At 33.0% G+C, this 17,010-nt stretch overlaps 1 protein-coding gene across 1 annotated transcript in view; it reads right to left on the reverse strand.

Moving 5' to 3' along the window:
• Window positions 1-211: 211 nt before the first annotated feature.
• LOC111086955 (endothelin-converting enzyme homolog) overlaps window positions 212-17,010 on the reverse strand; it is a gene marked incomplete at its 3' end in the record, with an annotated part of 83,564 nt that continues 66,765 nt past the window's right edge. Inside the window, exons 3-5 of the mRNA XM_022391883.1 lie at window positions 3,463-3,790; window positions 1,146-1,358; window positions 212-339 (exon numbers count right to left, since the gene is read on the reverse strand). Of these exons, the coding sequence (XP_022247591.1) occupies window positions 212-339; window positions 1,146-1,358; window positions 3,463-3,790 (669 nt within the window). The remainder of the gene's footprint in view (window positions 340-1,145; window positions 1,359-3,462; window positions 3,791-17,010) is intronic.

The raw sequence follows: 17,010 nt of genomic DNA on the forward strand, positions 1-17,010 counted from the left end.
CGGCTTATCTCCTCAGGCTATGCTCTTGAACATTTAATAAAGGCAAAATGTGCTGTGCGTGTAATAAACACGTTATGCTTTTCGAAGCAATTCTTGTGAGGCTTTTATTAAAAGAGAATAATACTGTTCCATTGTGAAACATTTTTCTAAAATGAATATGTCCGATGATAAGGATTATGTCTTCCTGATAGGAACGTAAAATGCTACTTACTTGCTTTATGAAATCCAAAAGAGGCTGCGCTCCGAGTTCTTCCACTGTTTCATTTTTATCAAGACATGAATAATAATAGATTCGAGCTTTTCTCTCGGCTTTGCTTTGAAGTTCTATAGTTTCGTCCTCTAAAAAAAAAAAAACACACAAAAAAAAAACCCCAAGCAACTTTCAAAATACTTTTTAGCAGTTTTGTAACATTCAATGTATGACAGATTGAAAGGGAATACAAGACAGAAAACTGCCTGTATCCAAGGTTGGAGTATCTTTAAATTATTGTGACATATTGAAAATCCTTTTGTAAATCCAGAATGTTTTACAGTTTTCTATATTGCTACCAGAAGGATTGTGAAAATTGGAACATATTAAAGGAAATCACCTACACTCAGTTTAAAAGTTCACGCCTACTTCTTATTAATTCACTTGTTTGTTTGTTTTAGCGCAAAGCTACACAACAGGCTATCTTCGTTCTGCCCACCAAGTGGGATCGAACCCCTGATTTTACCGTTGCAATTCTGCAAGCTTACCGCTGACTTTACTGGAGGATATTAACTTACTAACTATAAGAGATCCTATATTGATAAAAGCTTATATTCCTATTATAATAAAATTAGCATCATTATTACTTTTTTCTTGAAATTGAAAGCCAAGTAACTAAAAAATCGGGATTATATGCCTTACTAACATTTGATAATAACAATACATGGGAACAATTTTGAATATTTTATAATATTTAGCCATAAGTTCAAATCAAACTATTGTAAGAATCTTTTCAAGCCGTTAATTGTGTTTGGATAATGTTTTTTACTATTTCCGTTTTATAATAAACTACTACAAAACAATTACAAAGATACACTGTAAATTCTTAGTTCTTTATTGTTATTTGTTACAAGGTTTTTTTTGTTTAGTTATAATAGTACATTATAATATTTACCCAAAACGTTCTTCATTACCAACTGGTTTTCTTGCCATAATTTTCCGAATGTTCCCCAGATGGATTTACCTTCTGGTATTGGATTGGATCTGATCCATCCTCCGCAGGCATACTGATAGAAGTCGTCACATGGATCGATGGTGTAATCCATAGCATTAATGATAGCACTTGCAACAGTTACACATGCCGGAGTGACACAGTACGGTGGGTTTCCTAGTGCAAATAAAACAAAACCGGTTGATACAAAAGATAGAACAAACCTTTTGTCATGTTTCAACTAACTGATAGAAAGGTAAAGAACATATTTTATCTTGAAGACAAGAGTATTGTTAAATTGCATGGTGGCAGTATCAATGTTTTTTCCTCATTGTTGTCTTTTAAATTTGTAGAGCACATGGCGAACAAGATAAAAAAAAGGATAAAAGACCAATAATAAAGTATATATTGTTTAGTTTTTATTATATAAAAATGTAACATTTTTATTAGCATAAAACGACGTAAACAATACTATGAAAATTGACTTTTCAAAAACCACTTTGATGTTACACTATTACGTGAAAATTATGATTTAAACATTTTCCAGTAGAAAAAGTTATAGTATAATTTTTACAAAACATTTACATAGAAATTAACATGCATCCATAAGAGTCGATCTTAGTAGGCCTTAGTACACCTATACATATAATTTTTTTTGCGTATTTTGTATTCTCTTCTTCTTCTGTATATTTATACACAATGGACGAACAGATATTCGTTTTCACAAATTTATTATTCGGTTAGTAGAACATGTCGAAATTCAACAAAATGTATAGAGTTATGGTATTTCAAGCCACTGTTTAAAAGTAAGGGCAATCGAATTCATGGTGGAAAACTTGTTTACAAACTTTCTTGTAAACAATATTTTTAATATTTGAACCTTCAGGAAAATTTTTAATAGGTCGATTTGTTTGTAATTAAGCATAAAGCTACACAAAGGGCTATCTGTGCTCTGCCCATCACGGGTATCGAAACCCGGTTTCTAGCGTTGTAAGTCCGCAGACATACCGCTGTGCCACGGAAAATATATTTGGAGTGGAAAGTTTGTTTGTTTGTTTGTAATTAAGCACAAAGCTACACAATGGGTTATCTGTGCTCGAAACCCGGATTCTAGCGTTGTAAGTCCACAGACATACCGCTGTGCAACTGGGGGCTAACCAGTTGAATGAGCATCCCCAGAAGAGCCTGCGTAGAGCTGATCCTGAAAAAAAAAAAAAAACTGGCTCAACTGATTTACCAAACACGCTCGCCCTTTCAGCCGTGAGGGGTGTTATAATTTGACGGTGAATCCCACTATTCGTTGACAAAAGAGTAGCCCAAGAGTTGGCGGTGGGTGGTGATGACTAGCTGCCTTTCACTGCTAAATTATGGACGGTTAGCGCAGATAACCCTCGTGTAGCTTTGAACAAAATTCAAAACAAACAAACGAATAAAATTTCCGTGGTTTAGTTGTTAAAGTACTGAATTTTCTTATTGTAACTTGCTATGATCTATATAATTAATTTTTGTTTGAAACAAGAACTGATACATTATACATTTCTTACAGGAGCAAACAGGTAGCAATATAATAAACGTTTTAGTCCAACACTCTAATAATACTTCATTGTCGTTACATTTCTCATTGTTGACTCCTGTTATTAGTTATCCTGTTAATTAAACAGAACTTGGTTGTTCTCCTGGTATTGTTGAATAATTACATTACGAAAAGAATAAATATTATAATATACACAGGTGGCCACATTACTTATGCACTAAGTTATTGAATGTTACCTAAAAAAGCATGCTTATCAGGAGAAAATTGTCCAGAGCTTGAAAACAATTATTACTACCAGAAATTCTTTGAGGAAATATAGTGAATGTTATTTAACACTTTAATTTCCTTTTTCTATACGCCATCCAAGTGGCACAGCGGTATGTCAACGGACTTACAACGCTAGAAATCTAGTTGCGTGGTGGATAGAGCACAGATAGCCCATTGTGTAGCTTTGTGCTTAGCTACAAACAAAACACAATCAATTTTCTATACTTCTCTTAAGCATGGCGCAGTTGTTGATTTTGATATGTATATATGTTTACCAAAGACGAAATAAAATTATAATTACCTAGCTTTATCACTTTTAAGAATAGCAAAGTTTGCTGTTTTAAGCTCCCTTTTCTTCTGACGTTAAAATGAATAAAAAAGTGTGATATGTTTCTAATAAAAATATACGTAAACATAGATACATAAACATATATAAGTTAACTTGATTAGTTTTATTTTTTTTTAGTAAAATAAACTTACCATTTTTGGATGTGAAGTTTTGATTTCCAGAGGTGACGTGAACAACTTTTAGTGACGGTGGCTGAGAACGGGCGTCCAAGATGGCGGACAAAATTATTACTACTAATAATAAAAGAAGCGATAACACCATCAGTGATTTTTCCAAAGGGGAAGATCTTTGCCAAAAATTTCGTTTACGATGAGGGTAACGTACATTAGGTAATCCATCTACAATGCCTCCCCCACTACCCCGAAACCCCACACCTCCCGCCATGGGTGCATCTGCTGGCACACTGTTAGTACTACTTGTTTCATCTTCTTCAAACTCTGTTCTCTTGTAGCGGGGCATCTGCAAATAAATTACAGCCAGCTTGTATGTTAAAGAAATAATTTGACAATATATGATAAAACAATATTTCGCTCTGTGCTCAAGAAAGTTTTAGAGCAAAGCCCTATAGCTTGAGATAAAGTTATGTTACATTTTCTGTCTTGTTGAGGGAAGGTTTTGGATTATTGATGAAAATAACTTTTTTTTTTTTTACCTTTAGCTACTGCTCACTACAAACTGAAGGATAATTCGAAGGTCGCTAGAGGTAACAGAACCGTTACAAAACGCGCGCATGTGGGCGTATATGCTAAGTTAGTTGATACCAGAAATCTGTAATTACAGACGACCAGTGAGCACTGCATTTTTTTCTATCCTATATTCAATCTTATACAGATTTTTTTTAACTTGAAGTTTCTGCGAAGTGCATCTTGTGGGAAAGAAAAACCAAGTAGAGTTTTTACGTTGATGCGAAATTGATTCGACAATTCACCAGTATAATGCAAACATTTGAATACATGTTTACTTCCTCTGTTATGTTGACTTGTTCTTTCTTGTTCATAAGTTCTGACACGGTCTTATAAGATATTTGTTTATCTGTAAAATTGTTTTTATATTAGTTACTTTTGAGGTAAAAGAAAAATGACGAACTGTCAATTTTATAAGTTCTAGTAATTTAGATAACTTTCAAAAATAATTCAGAGGCAAAATTCCGAAAAATTGAGTATTTACCATTAAATGTGGGCTTATGATAGCGATCAGTAATAAAACCAGATCTTGAAATTAGTATTTTCAGGAAATGAAAAGTACTTAGTTTTCAAGTTCACATGTAAGCTTAATGTTTGGATTTTTTTTTGTACTTAGATAGCCCATAAAGTAGTGAAACGGAAAACAAATTTTGAAAAGTAAAACATGTCGTCAATATAACGTCCATAAAAGGTTTGAATTCAGTTTGACAATCATTGAAACATGTTATTTCGTGATGTATCATAAATACATTTTACAGAGAACTTCCAATAGTTAGAAAAGCAAGATAATTGAACTGAAGACGTCCCCATAAAACTGAATGCGAGACTTCTTTTATTGAGAACTCTACAAGTTTTTAAAGAATATTCTGGAAGATCGCTAATAGTATTTACGTCCGTGGCTAAGTTTGTCATTTTCATTCACATGTATGTAGTATAGAGTAAAGAAAGTGAGAAACTTTTAAAAAAACAACTTGTAAGTGAAATTTCCTACATTCGAGACAAAAGATATAAATGGAGTAACTTATTTATAGGCTTAAGGTAAACCATATATTAGGCAATGTTTGAGCTTGAAGGTCTACATTTTCCCCAAATAATATCATTAACAATGACATTACTCTTTAAGCATCTAATAATTAGTTACTTTATTTCGCATGTTGGATCAAACATATCATTCTTTTATTAATCGTACTTCTGTCAATTAATGTAATTCGTTTTGTGGATATTATCAATGCCATTCACAATGATAACATGTTTAGACATGTGCTGAATATATATATATATATACATATATTTTGTGTAATTCGAACTGAGCAGAAAACTAAAAGAAAATAAAGTTAAGCCTGATACATGAGTCTGGAAAACAGACTGATCAGGCATATTAGACTTATTGTTGACTGGCTTTTCTTTAGTAGTTCATGTAATAAAATCAACTTTTGCAAGTTTATTTGGTAGTCAAGCAAAATATCCAAACCTCATCCAAGTGTCTGTATGATTAAAAGAGAATGTTAAAGATATCATCCTGGTGATTGGGATAATTATATCTACATGTACTATCCTTTCACACTTACGATAAATAAGATAACTTAAGTGTAAAATATACGTATGCAATTCAAAATGAATTCTTTAATATTTTCCAATATAATAACATATTAAATCTATCATACAATATATTGAAAAAAATTAGTGCTAATTTGGAAATCGAAGATTAATCAAAAATTTCAAAGCATAAAAATGACCAAGTATATTTTAAGAATAATTCAAATGGTGTATATTAAATGAAACTTAGAAGATTATCATTACTACTCGACAGCGCTAAAGAAAATAAACAGGGAGAAGACAAACACAGTGTACATAGAATTTTCAATAAATAGTAATTAAACATTAAAATGCTCAAACGTTAAATACTACGAACAATATTGTTCAATGCTGCTTGATTTTGATCCACATTCTACGCTTTTATAGGCAATCATTCAGATTCTTGTAGTTATGTTTGTATTATTAAGTTATGTAGGAGGGAGCTTGTTAGTTTGCCTTTAAAATATTATGTAGCCATCCAAATTTAAATGTTCGTTATAATAATTAATTTTCTTTTGCACGCAAAAACAATCTAACTTATTTTATGATATCTTTTATCAATAAAGTAGGTATATCTCTATTAGTAATCTTTTTTAATTGCAGACATTCTATGTACTCAAAGTTTTTGCATTAGGTAATTATTATTATCATGGGAGAATTTTGATTCATCCTCTTTTAACAATTAGTTATAAAATAAATCATTAGGTTTTTTTTCATGCATAATAATTAAAATAAACAAGAAAGATATACATAAATTATGTTGCCATATATATATACGTCTGTGTCATATCGTGATAGCAGGAGGTTTAAAGCTATAGCATAGTTATGATGTTCACACAATAACGTGCTATTCCAGTTATGATAATCGCATTGTAATGTACTTTATTAGAATGATTATGATTACACAGTAATGTGTTATATCATAATTATAATATCGTATAGCAAAGTGCTATATCAGAGTTATGATGATCTCATAGTAACGTGCTATGTCAGCGTTAAGATGATTCCATAGTAACGTGCTATATCAAAGTTATGATGATCCCATAGTAAAGTGCTATATCAGAGCTATGATGATCATATAGTAACTTGCTATATTAGAGATATGATAATCTTATAATAACGTGTTATATCAGAGCTATGATGATCATATAGTAACGTGTTATATCAGAGCTATGATGATCTTATAATAACGTGCTATATCAGAGCTATGATGATCATATAGAAATGTCCTATTTTAATTATGAATATATATGTATCCATTATGATGTTCATACGTTAACGTATTATATCACAGTTTGAACTTTATTTATCAATCTGCTCTATTAGAGTTATGAATCTCATATAGTAATGAGATAGCAAGTTATGGTATAGTAGTGTGTTTTATCAGCAATGAATCCAACAAAGTAACATGATATCTTACATGTGGATTTTACGTAGCAGTGTGTCGTATCAGTTTTGATCCTCACGTAGTAATGTGTAATAAAAAGTTTAGACTATTACGTAAACCAGAATTACGTTTCCCAATTAGTAACATGCATCAAAGTCAGTTTCATCAGTTTTGTTTCTCAAATTATAATGATATGCTACATTAGTTATTCTTGATGTATGATATAAAAGTTAACATGAGAGTTAGTTTCTTACCTTCTTTCTTACATGGAATTTAATAGTTTTGTTCTCCCAGTGATATGCTAGAATATACTTACCTTTTTCACATAACTAGATAGAAAGAAAAGTTACTCTTCGTTTTCTTATTTAACTACTCTTCACTCTGTATTTAACTAATTTCTTTAGATCACAACTTTCCAGTGTTTTTCCTCATTTGTCGAGATACTGATCATTCATACAATGTTACTTGTAGTAATTACAAAATAAATAAAAAATTAAATGCAATTCAATATTTATTAAAACTGCCAAATTACTCCTGAAAACAAATTATACAGTAGACTCTCATGTTCGAATATCATTATATTCTTTTCTGTCTAAAATCATGATGAGCTTAGTTGTTCAAAAATCGTTCCAAAATTAAATTGTTACTTCATCTACGATGAGCATATCATAAGACAGCATTTTCAAAATAAAAAGAACGCCGCGTTTCTCAGCTTTGTGTAAATGATTCTTATAATCAATTTATACTACTTCGTGACTAAATCTTTCTTTCCTTTTCTAAGAAAGAGTTCCTCTTATTTTCATGAAACTATATTCAAGTAGATAACACACTTATAGCCACTTTTAAGACTTAACGGACAGCGTTTTAAACCTTAAGGTACCGGTTGAAAACGTGTCAAGAAAATGGTAACCATGATGAAACTCCACCTTAATGTTGGTTATTAACGAAATTTATCGTATTTTAAAACAAACTGCGCAATCTTAAATATGTTTAGTTTCATGGAAAAAAGAAAAAAAAAACGTTTTTGATACACTACTCACCAACTGACTGCTTCAGCTCCTTTGACACACCATAAACAAAAGTCAAATACTTCTTCGTATATTACAGACCTTTGTATATAATCTCATTCGGAAAACAAGACGTTTGGATTATGTACATATACAGTTACTTGTATTGAGTTTATCAAAAATAAAAACAACATAATCTTTCCAAGCCTTACTTTAATTACATACAGAGTTTAGATATCTTAATCTGACATAAATGATTTCCTCAGAAGAGCTATGCATAGGCTGTTTTGATAAAAAAATAATCAGTAGGGTATTGAACAGAACAGATGTTGTACTGCACATACGTCACGTTTGATAGCGGTGGTCCAGTTTCCATGGTTAGACAACAATTAAACTGTAACTATACACGCAAACACTCTTCACTTAATTAATAACCCATATCAGTTTATTGTAAAGTATCTATCACAAGAAACGTTATTATATGTCAGAATTGTAACTACCGTAAATATATTCAGAAAAGTATATGATAGCTGTTTTATCTTATCATCTAGTGTTGAGTTTCAGGCGAATTAGCAGATATAGATAAAGATTAGACGAAGTTAGATTTTAGAATTTTCAAACAAAAGCTACAAAAGAGATGTCTCTGTGCATAGTCGTCACTAATTTTGAGCTGATAGATTAGAAAAAAGACAACTAGGCAGTAGTACCCACCGCTAACGCTTGAGCTACTTTTGCGTGACCGAATAGTGGGACTTGGCCATCACTCTTACAACGCACCTACGGCTTCAAAGTTCAGATCGCGTTTCTATGGCAACTGGACGCGAACTGTGAACCCTATGGTTTGTCAGTCTGAAATGACAATCACTTGGCCAGTAAAATACAGAGAAACAATGTATGTTCTTTGTATTCTGATTATTCTATACTTTTTATAAAACATAGTGGAATATTTAATTCGATACTTGGGATGAAACATTTGCTATGTTGAAATTTGGATGTAATTAATGAAAATATATACACTTTTGTAAATGCTGTGATATTCAAATGGCTTTTGGTTCTTTAAGTTAAAGCGTATTGCAATGAAGAGATTTCATATATATATATATATATTAAAGTCAAACGCATTGAAATCGTTATTTTTATTTTTACTGGAATGGCCCGAAGTACTTACGTGAATTTAGTATTAAAGCTGTATTTAAAGCACCATATTATGTTATTTGGAACAGAAATTTGAAGCATTGGAGTAATATTACAGGACGGTGTGCTGAGTCCAAAAATAATTTAATATCGCAAAGGAGAATTTTTAATGTTCAGGTTTAGAAGAGCCAAACAAGGATTAGTTATACCCCATTGTTCAAAGTTACACATTATTATAAAGGATAAAGGCATCATAAAGAACAATAAAAATGAGATATAACACACTGAAAAAAAGACTAAAACGTCATTTCAAAATTGGATTTTATCTACTTGTTTTACCTATTTATATTTTGCTGTGATGTATTTCCTGGAAACTTCCTCAGAGCTTGAAATCACAGTTGTCTTAGCTTTGTGGATATTTATTCTGAGTCCACAATATTTCACTTTATCTATTAGGTAAACTTTTATTTCTTCCTCAGATTCCTTCATAAGTACTGTATCATCAGCATATCCCATAATTCAAATTCGATTTCTGAAACCTTAATGTTTTCTGTATCTGTAATTACCTCTCTCATCAACCATTCTGTAGACTAGTTTTATAATTTTAGTGACAATTCAGGTCCTTGTTATATGACTCCCTTGACTGCAAACCAACTGCTTAGTTCCCCACAAATCGAACGAGTGCTTCCTGATTACAGTATATATTCTGCAGGGCTGTGAAATATGCTTGATCTACCCCAAAATAACATAACATAATATCTTGGAGCAACATGTGACATATTGGTCCATCTCGGCTGTTCCATCTTCAAAACTAAATGAAAATGATTAAAAAAATGTCAACCCAGCCCTTTTCATTCATATACTTATCAAGCTTTTTCTAAAACTCACTTAAATTTACTGCCTCTACAACATCTGAAGGTAACCCATTCCAAAGTCCAACCACCCTGTTAGAAACATAAAACTGTCTTAGCTGAAGATAACTCCCACCTTGCCAAAATTTATACTTGTGTCCCCTAGTCCTACTATTCTCATTGTTAAATATAAAAAAGATGATACATCAACACTATCAATTCCCTTTACAACCTTAAACACTTCAATCAGATCCCCCTAACTCTTCTTTTTTCAAGAGAAAACAATTGGAGAGATTTCAGCCTAATAAATAATATCCATTAATTTCTCATGCTTAATCCTGTCAAAACCTTTTAAAAGTCTACGAAGCACACACAAAGATTTCTTTGCACTTTTATGACTCTTCCATCTAACATCGTTAGGCCGAATGTGCTTTCACATGTGTTCCAACTTCTTCCAAAACCATTTTGATCTTCTGATAGCTCAATGCCAACCTTATGCTTAATCCAATTGAGGATTACTTTTAGTAATACATTTGAGGTGTGATTAATCAAGTTGATAAACCCGTATTGGCTACATTTCACAGTCTTAGGCTTCTTGGAATCAGCACAAAAATCAGAACATTTAGAATCAATTGTCATTGGTCTTCTTCTATAGATTGACTTACAAATTGCAGTTAGGGGTTCAATCCTTGAAATGTTCATTTGAATATATTGCTGAAGATTCATATATACTGCAAGCTTTTTCCATTTTGAAATTTCCAATGACTTCCTGTATTTCATTTTCCATTACTTGGTTCTACCACTTCCAAGGTTAGTTCCTCTTCCCTGGCATTGTTAAACAGTTTTCTCACACAATCTGCTCAGCTTTCTTTAACATGCTCAATCTAAAAAGTATCTAGTCGTCTTTACTTTTGATGACTACACTCGAAGACAGGATAGGTAGGTAGGATTACTATTCAATTCTTCTATTCTTTTGTGCATTTCATGTATATGTATTTCTTCATATCCTTAATTTCTGAGTATTTGTTGCTCAGAAACCGATTCTTTGCTTGTTTGCACAAAGACCTCATTTACTTAGCTACTTTATTACAGTTCTGTCCCTCTCCTGATATGATAGTTGTCTTTTTCATCTTTTTTTTTTTTAAGAATCACCGCATTCATCCATATTTTGTTTTATCACGTCATATTCTCTTTCACACAATATTATCTTCTGCTTCCTGTAAACACATGTGTACTTAATCCACTGGTCCTCAGAATCTTTACTTACAAGTTTTGTTAGTAATATTTCATATGGGTGTTTAGTCTCTATCATAAAGGCCTGGGTTATATTGTTTTTCTTAGTTGTTATAAGTCTCATTTTGCACTGCGTGAGGTCTCTTTGTTCACTTTCTTTAGATTTAGTATTATTTGCTTGACCACTGGGTTGGGATCAGAGCCACACTCTCTCTCTGGATAAATCCTAACTATTGTAATAAAATTTACAAAACGTTCTTTAACTATGGTATAGTTTATCTGAATTCTCAAAATTCGTTCACCACGGTTAACGTTGTCAAAAGCCTTTTGAAAGTATATGAAGCACACACAAAGATCTCTTTGCACTTTTATGATTCTTCCACTAAATATCTTTAGGCTTTCACACATATTCCAGCTTCTTCTAAACCTATTTGAGGTTTCTGATAGTGGCTTACAAGTATACAAATGTTTAACGTGATAATTAGTCCAAGTGTAACTTATCACTAAGCATTTCTCGTGACAATACTGCATTAATTTATCCTCTCTGTTATTGTATATGGTAAAACTAATACGCCGTTCTTTTTTCACCTACGTTTACATTACAGTCACTCATTACCACCAGGCATTCTTTTGACTTCATTCCCTGCATAGCTTCCTCAACATCATGATAACATCTTTCGATTTCCATTTCTTCACTATTAGATTTTAGACGCATTCTATTGGATGATAACTAACAATTTCCTGTGTGTGTGTGTGTGTCTGATAGGCTAGGAGCCTTTCACGTGGTTGCTTAATTCTTTTTTTCACTAACAAATCTACTCCTTTGTAATGTTAACCTTCTCTTAAACACATACATTTACAGCCTTCACTCATAATAGTTCCTGAACCAGTCCACCTAATCTCACTTGGACCTAGGATATCACACTTTATTTATTTATTCATTTCTGGTCTAAAACTACCAGTTCTATATACAATACTCATGCCCATGTTCATATCTTCATCTCGATCTTCATACGTTTCGCCATATTTACATAAAGTTCACATTTATGACTTTATGGTTCCAACATCAGAAATTCAGTACACTCACAGCAGTGGGCGTTGTCCTAATCCCATCATCTCATAATCCAATACTTACAGGAACACCAGAATCCACCATGGTAGAATATTGCCCAACAGACCCCATATCCTGCCATGAATACCTTTACTATTTTATTCGATATTTATATAGCTAAGTAGTGCAGTAGAACACTCAGATTCTTTCTGCAATCAATGTATTTTATTACCACTGGTCAGACGGGTGTCAAGAGATGCTAATCGGGATAGTTTTAGGTGTCATGTCTTAGAGCACTCTGAAAGAACCTTCACACAAGAAGTCCTCATTTGTACACTAATTAGGTAAACATGTGAGAGCATAATGAACAGTGCATTAGCAAGCTTGTTAGAGAGTAAGCTCATGGGTGTTAAATTAGTAAACTTGGAGTTAAAAACTTATTAAAAACTAATTTGGTGAAACTAATCTTACTTAGCACACACCATATAAACAGGTGTAATCCTACATAAAAAAAGAAACGAAACTGATGGTTGTTCTTCATATATTCCTCAGCAGGCGTACAGTTTACATTAAAAAGAACTCAGCTGTAATATCTTTTTTGCATAAATCACATGATGACTAATAAAATTGTTTAGAGATAACTGAAATAATGGTAGACAAATACTGTAATTCTAAATAGATAAATATTATCCCTGTTTTTAATTGTTATGTTCATCTTGACTCTAGCCAAATCTACTTAGAAAAGTCCAATGATAGAATAGTTTGTCACCTACTGATAGTGTTTGTCACCTACTGATTCTAGGAAGCACTAAGAATATCACAGCATCTATCTATGTATAAACTAAATGAACTTGCGCAGCGTCTCCGAAAGTATTCTGTTTCAAAAGTAAATAAAACCAAAATTAAGAATAACAAACATTTTGTTTGAAGTTCAAATGTCATGCTGTGTTGTAGCCTACAGAATGCATAATTCTTCTCGTGATTCATGGACTGTGCACGTTTTACTGACGTCACGTCAGTACAAATTGCAACGTTAAGTGGCCCTTATGTGACGTCATTTTAGTGTCTACTGACTGAATGATAGACAACACACTACTGTGTAGTGATGCAAGTGGTTAAATCACGTGTACACACCAGGCGGCCTTCGGCCCTCTTTCGGGAAAATCATTATTACGATTATCTTCAAGAACACCAAATTAAATTGAATAATAAGGAAATTCTTGGTCATAATTGTTGGTTCTTGTTAAGTGTGTTGATGTACTGACTTATTTGTTTATAGTATTAATTAAGTATGGACGATCAGTCCTCTTTTGTCATAACTTTTTCTTGTCTATATATACATAAAAGGCAAGCCAGTCAACAATACGCGCTGCCCGATTAATTTAGTTTAAAGCAAAATAGACATTATCATCCATCTGTTACAGTTTCCATAGGTCAGAAAGACTAATCACTGAAAACTGTGTTCATTTAGACAACTTTATCTTAATAGTTAAGAGAACTGATAACAGATGTGGTATTAAATGAACCTTAGCCGTTAAAGTTTGACAGCTTTCTGATATCTACTTGATAGCTAAAACATTACTCACGACTTATTTTCAACGTTAACATGTGATACGACCATCTTTAACCACAGGATCAATTCTTAAGAGAATTAAGTCTTGTGTCATCCATGTGCTTTCTACACACACAATATCAGTGTGAAGCAACGTCCTCATAAGTATAGTGAAGGCTATAATTATGAATTGTTTAATTCAAAGCTATTATGTTGGAGCTAAGAATATCTTCTGGTGCTATAATAAGATAATAAACAAGGATTTGAAGTTGATAAAGGCTCACAGGCTCAAATGTCACAGGTTTATAGCCACACTTCGAAATAAAAAATCACAGCAATCCCATTTGATCACATACCTTTCAATCCCCCCAAATGCAGATCTAATGGACTTTTATGCCTTTGGTCTGATAATTGTGGTCTTATAAACTAATGCCCAGATTTTTCAAGATGTGTAGTCTAAGACTGACCTCACTATCTATCGTGGAAGTTGGTCACAATATAAATTGCGATGTTGGACAATAGTGCGTACGTATGGCTATCAGATGAACACAGTAAATGATGGATGAAATAGCTACCTAAAACATCGTTCTTGTAAGGTGTGGTTAACTTCAGTAGAGGTGTTTATTAACTGACAACTTCAGAGCTTATATTCAAATGCTGTAATAATTTTACTTATATCTTAAGAAGATTGCTACTAGTTGTAATAGAAGCATCTGTTCTATATCATAAATACGGTAGTAATTATAGTAGGAATACAAACTATTCACTCATATACACCTTTAACAACCAAATAATTTATCCTCAAAAGTATTTGAGAGACAAACTTTAGGTGACAAAACAAATCACATACAAAATTACAAGTCATAGAACCTCTTGAGAAAGTCAGCTGTGCAGAAACAAAAAATTCACAAAATCAAAAATTTCTCAATCTCACTGACTGACATTGTTGAACATATTTAGCTCTGTAAGAAACAGACTTACCATAGTTATAAGTGCACCAAATAGAACAATAGCACAGGGATCACGTGCTATTGCTAGCGTTTTCCGAAACTAAACATCACCTGTTCATACATACTAGTTGTGTCACTGTTAACCATTTCATTTTGAGGAACCATTCTATCTTTATGGTGATCTGCTTACCACTCCATGCATTGGAACGTTTCGATAATAACACACCTGCAATTTACTATGGTGCACAGAGGTTATGTTTTCACACCTTTTGGTGTATTTGCTTATGTGTGTCAGCAAGGTATCTTGAAAATGGCTGAATGGGTTTTAACGAAAGTTGGTATATACATTTCGACTAGGACCCAATTTAGAAGTGGTTCTTTTCTGGATGGTCAAGATCAAAGTTCAAGGTCACAGTAAGGCCAAGAAAATCCAAAACATTCCTCTGTTAATATGGGACCGATTTTTCATAAATTGTTTTGCTCTATAGCTCAGTCAAAATGATCGGATTTTGATGAAACTAGGTGGATATATGTAGAATATTATTCCTCATTGCCCTGCCAAAAATGGTTCGTGTTCGTTGAAAATGATGGACATACGGGCACATTTTCGTATTTTTTGAGGGCCAAATATGATTAACGCTGCGTGGCGGAGGTATGTGCTCTACTGAGTGTCCCCTTTAATTGTACACCGTTTTGGGGCTGCAACTCACTCTGGACTCCTCGTGCCGCAGCCTGGAATCAAAGGGTCAACTCCCTTTGGTGCTAACAGGGGTGATTTTGTATGGGGGTACTAATAATCTGTACAGCGTAGCCAACTGATGAGTACTGCCACTATGCAAAAAAAAGGATGAAAGGTGTTCCTGTCAAGGTATACCTATTGGCATACAAGACTTCAAAGCCATTTCTCTGAGTTAACTAATACTGGAGTAAAAACAAACTGATAATTACATGTAATTATGCAGTGTTGTAATAATTATCTGTATACATAAATGTAAACAAACAAGGACAAAGTCCAGGTTAAACCTCTTTCTTTCATAAAAGTCAATCTGCGTTACCATTGTTACCTACATAAAATTCTAGTTAGTTCCTGGACTAGATGAAATAGTTAATTCAAGTAATTAACTAGTTTATCAATACTTAATATATGTACACAACCACAACTCACACTACATCACCCAAATGACATTGCACACTATAGATTAGCCCATCTAGCTTATTGTATACAGGATAGAAAGAATAAACGAAGTAGGCATGGACCGGATGTTGGACACGCCTTCTTATGCAAGATTTATTACACAATACCCATTCCTACCTTGTTTCCTCACTTTCTGGTGAACACATTCCTATGGTTTAATTTTCAAAAATATTTTTTCCACTTATAGGTATATTTTAGAATAGTGCGTTAGGGAAAAAATATTATTACTGAAAGGAACAGCATTATTTTGTCATTTACATGACTCTTAAGTTATCATATGCTTAAGGCTGCCCTAAGAAGAAATACTTACGTAGTATATTATGAAATAATTTTAATAGTATCTTGTAATGTTGCTACGTAAAAAGGAGCATTACGTTTTTATTTTCCAGTCATTTTATTGATGATAATATTATTTGTAGTTTTTGTTTATCAAGGTAAATAGAAATTTAACTTTCAGGCCTATCTCGTTTTAAAAGAAATGTTTGAGGTAACTAGATGACAAAGATTTCGCACTACAGCAGAAAAAAAAAGATAAATCTGTTGTTAGAAGCCATATATTAAGTCGTCAAGAAATTAATGTGTAAAGTTTAGTATGCTCTAATCCTTTATAGTGATGGCACCATTTTTGGACAGAACTGTTACCGGTGATGAAAAATGGATCCTCTATGAGAATATTCAATGCCAAAAATAATGGCTCAGTCCTAGACAAAAACCACTTTAGACCCCCAAACCTGGACTCCGTCCACAGACAGTGATGCTTTGCTTTTGTTGGGAGACATCAAAGGAGTAATTCATTTCGAACTCCTCAATCCATAGCAAACTGTCAATGCAGATATCTATAGTCAGCAACTGGAACGTTTAAATCAAGCCCTTCATCAGAAATGCCCTTCTCTTGTCAATTGGAAAGGTGTTCGTCTTCTCCACGACAATGTACGTCCACATGTGGCACATTTGACGCAACAAAAGATTATGGAGTTGGGTTGGGAAGTTCTCCCCCACCTACCACATTGTCCAGGTATGGCACCATCAGATTACCATCTTTTTCGTTCGCTGCAACACCA

Source organism: Limulus polyphemus, unplaced genomic scaffold (genome assembly GCF_000517525.1).
Source record: "Limulus polyphemus unplaced genomic scaffold, Limulus_polyphemus-2.1.2 Scaffold1582, whole genome shotgun sequence".
Lineage (NCBI taxonomy): Eukaryota > Metazoa > Arthropoda > Merostomata > Xiphosura > Limulidae > Limulus > Limulus polyphemus.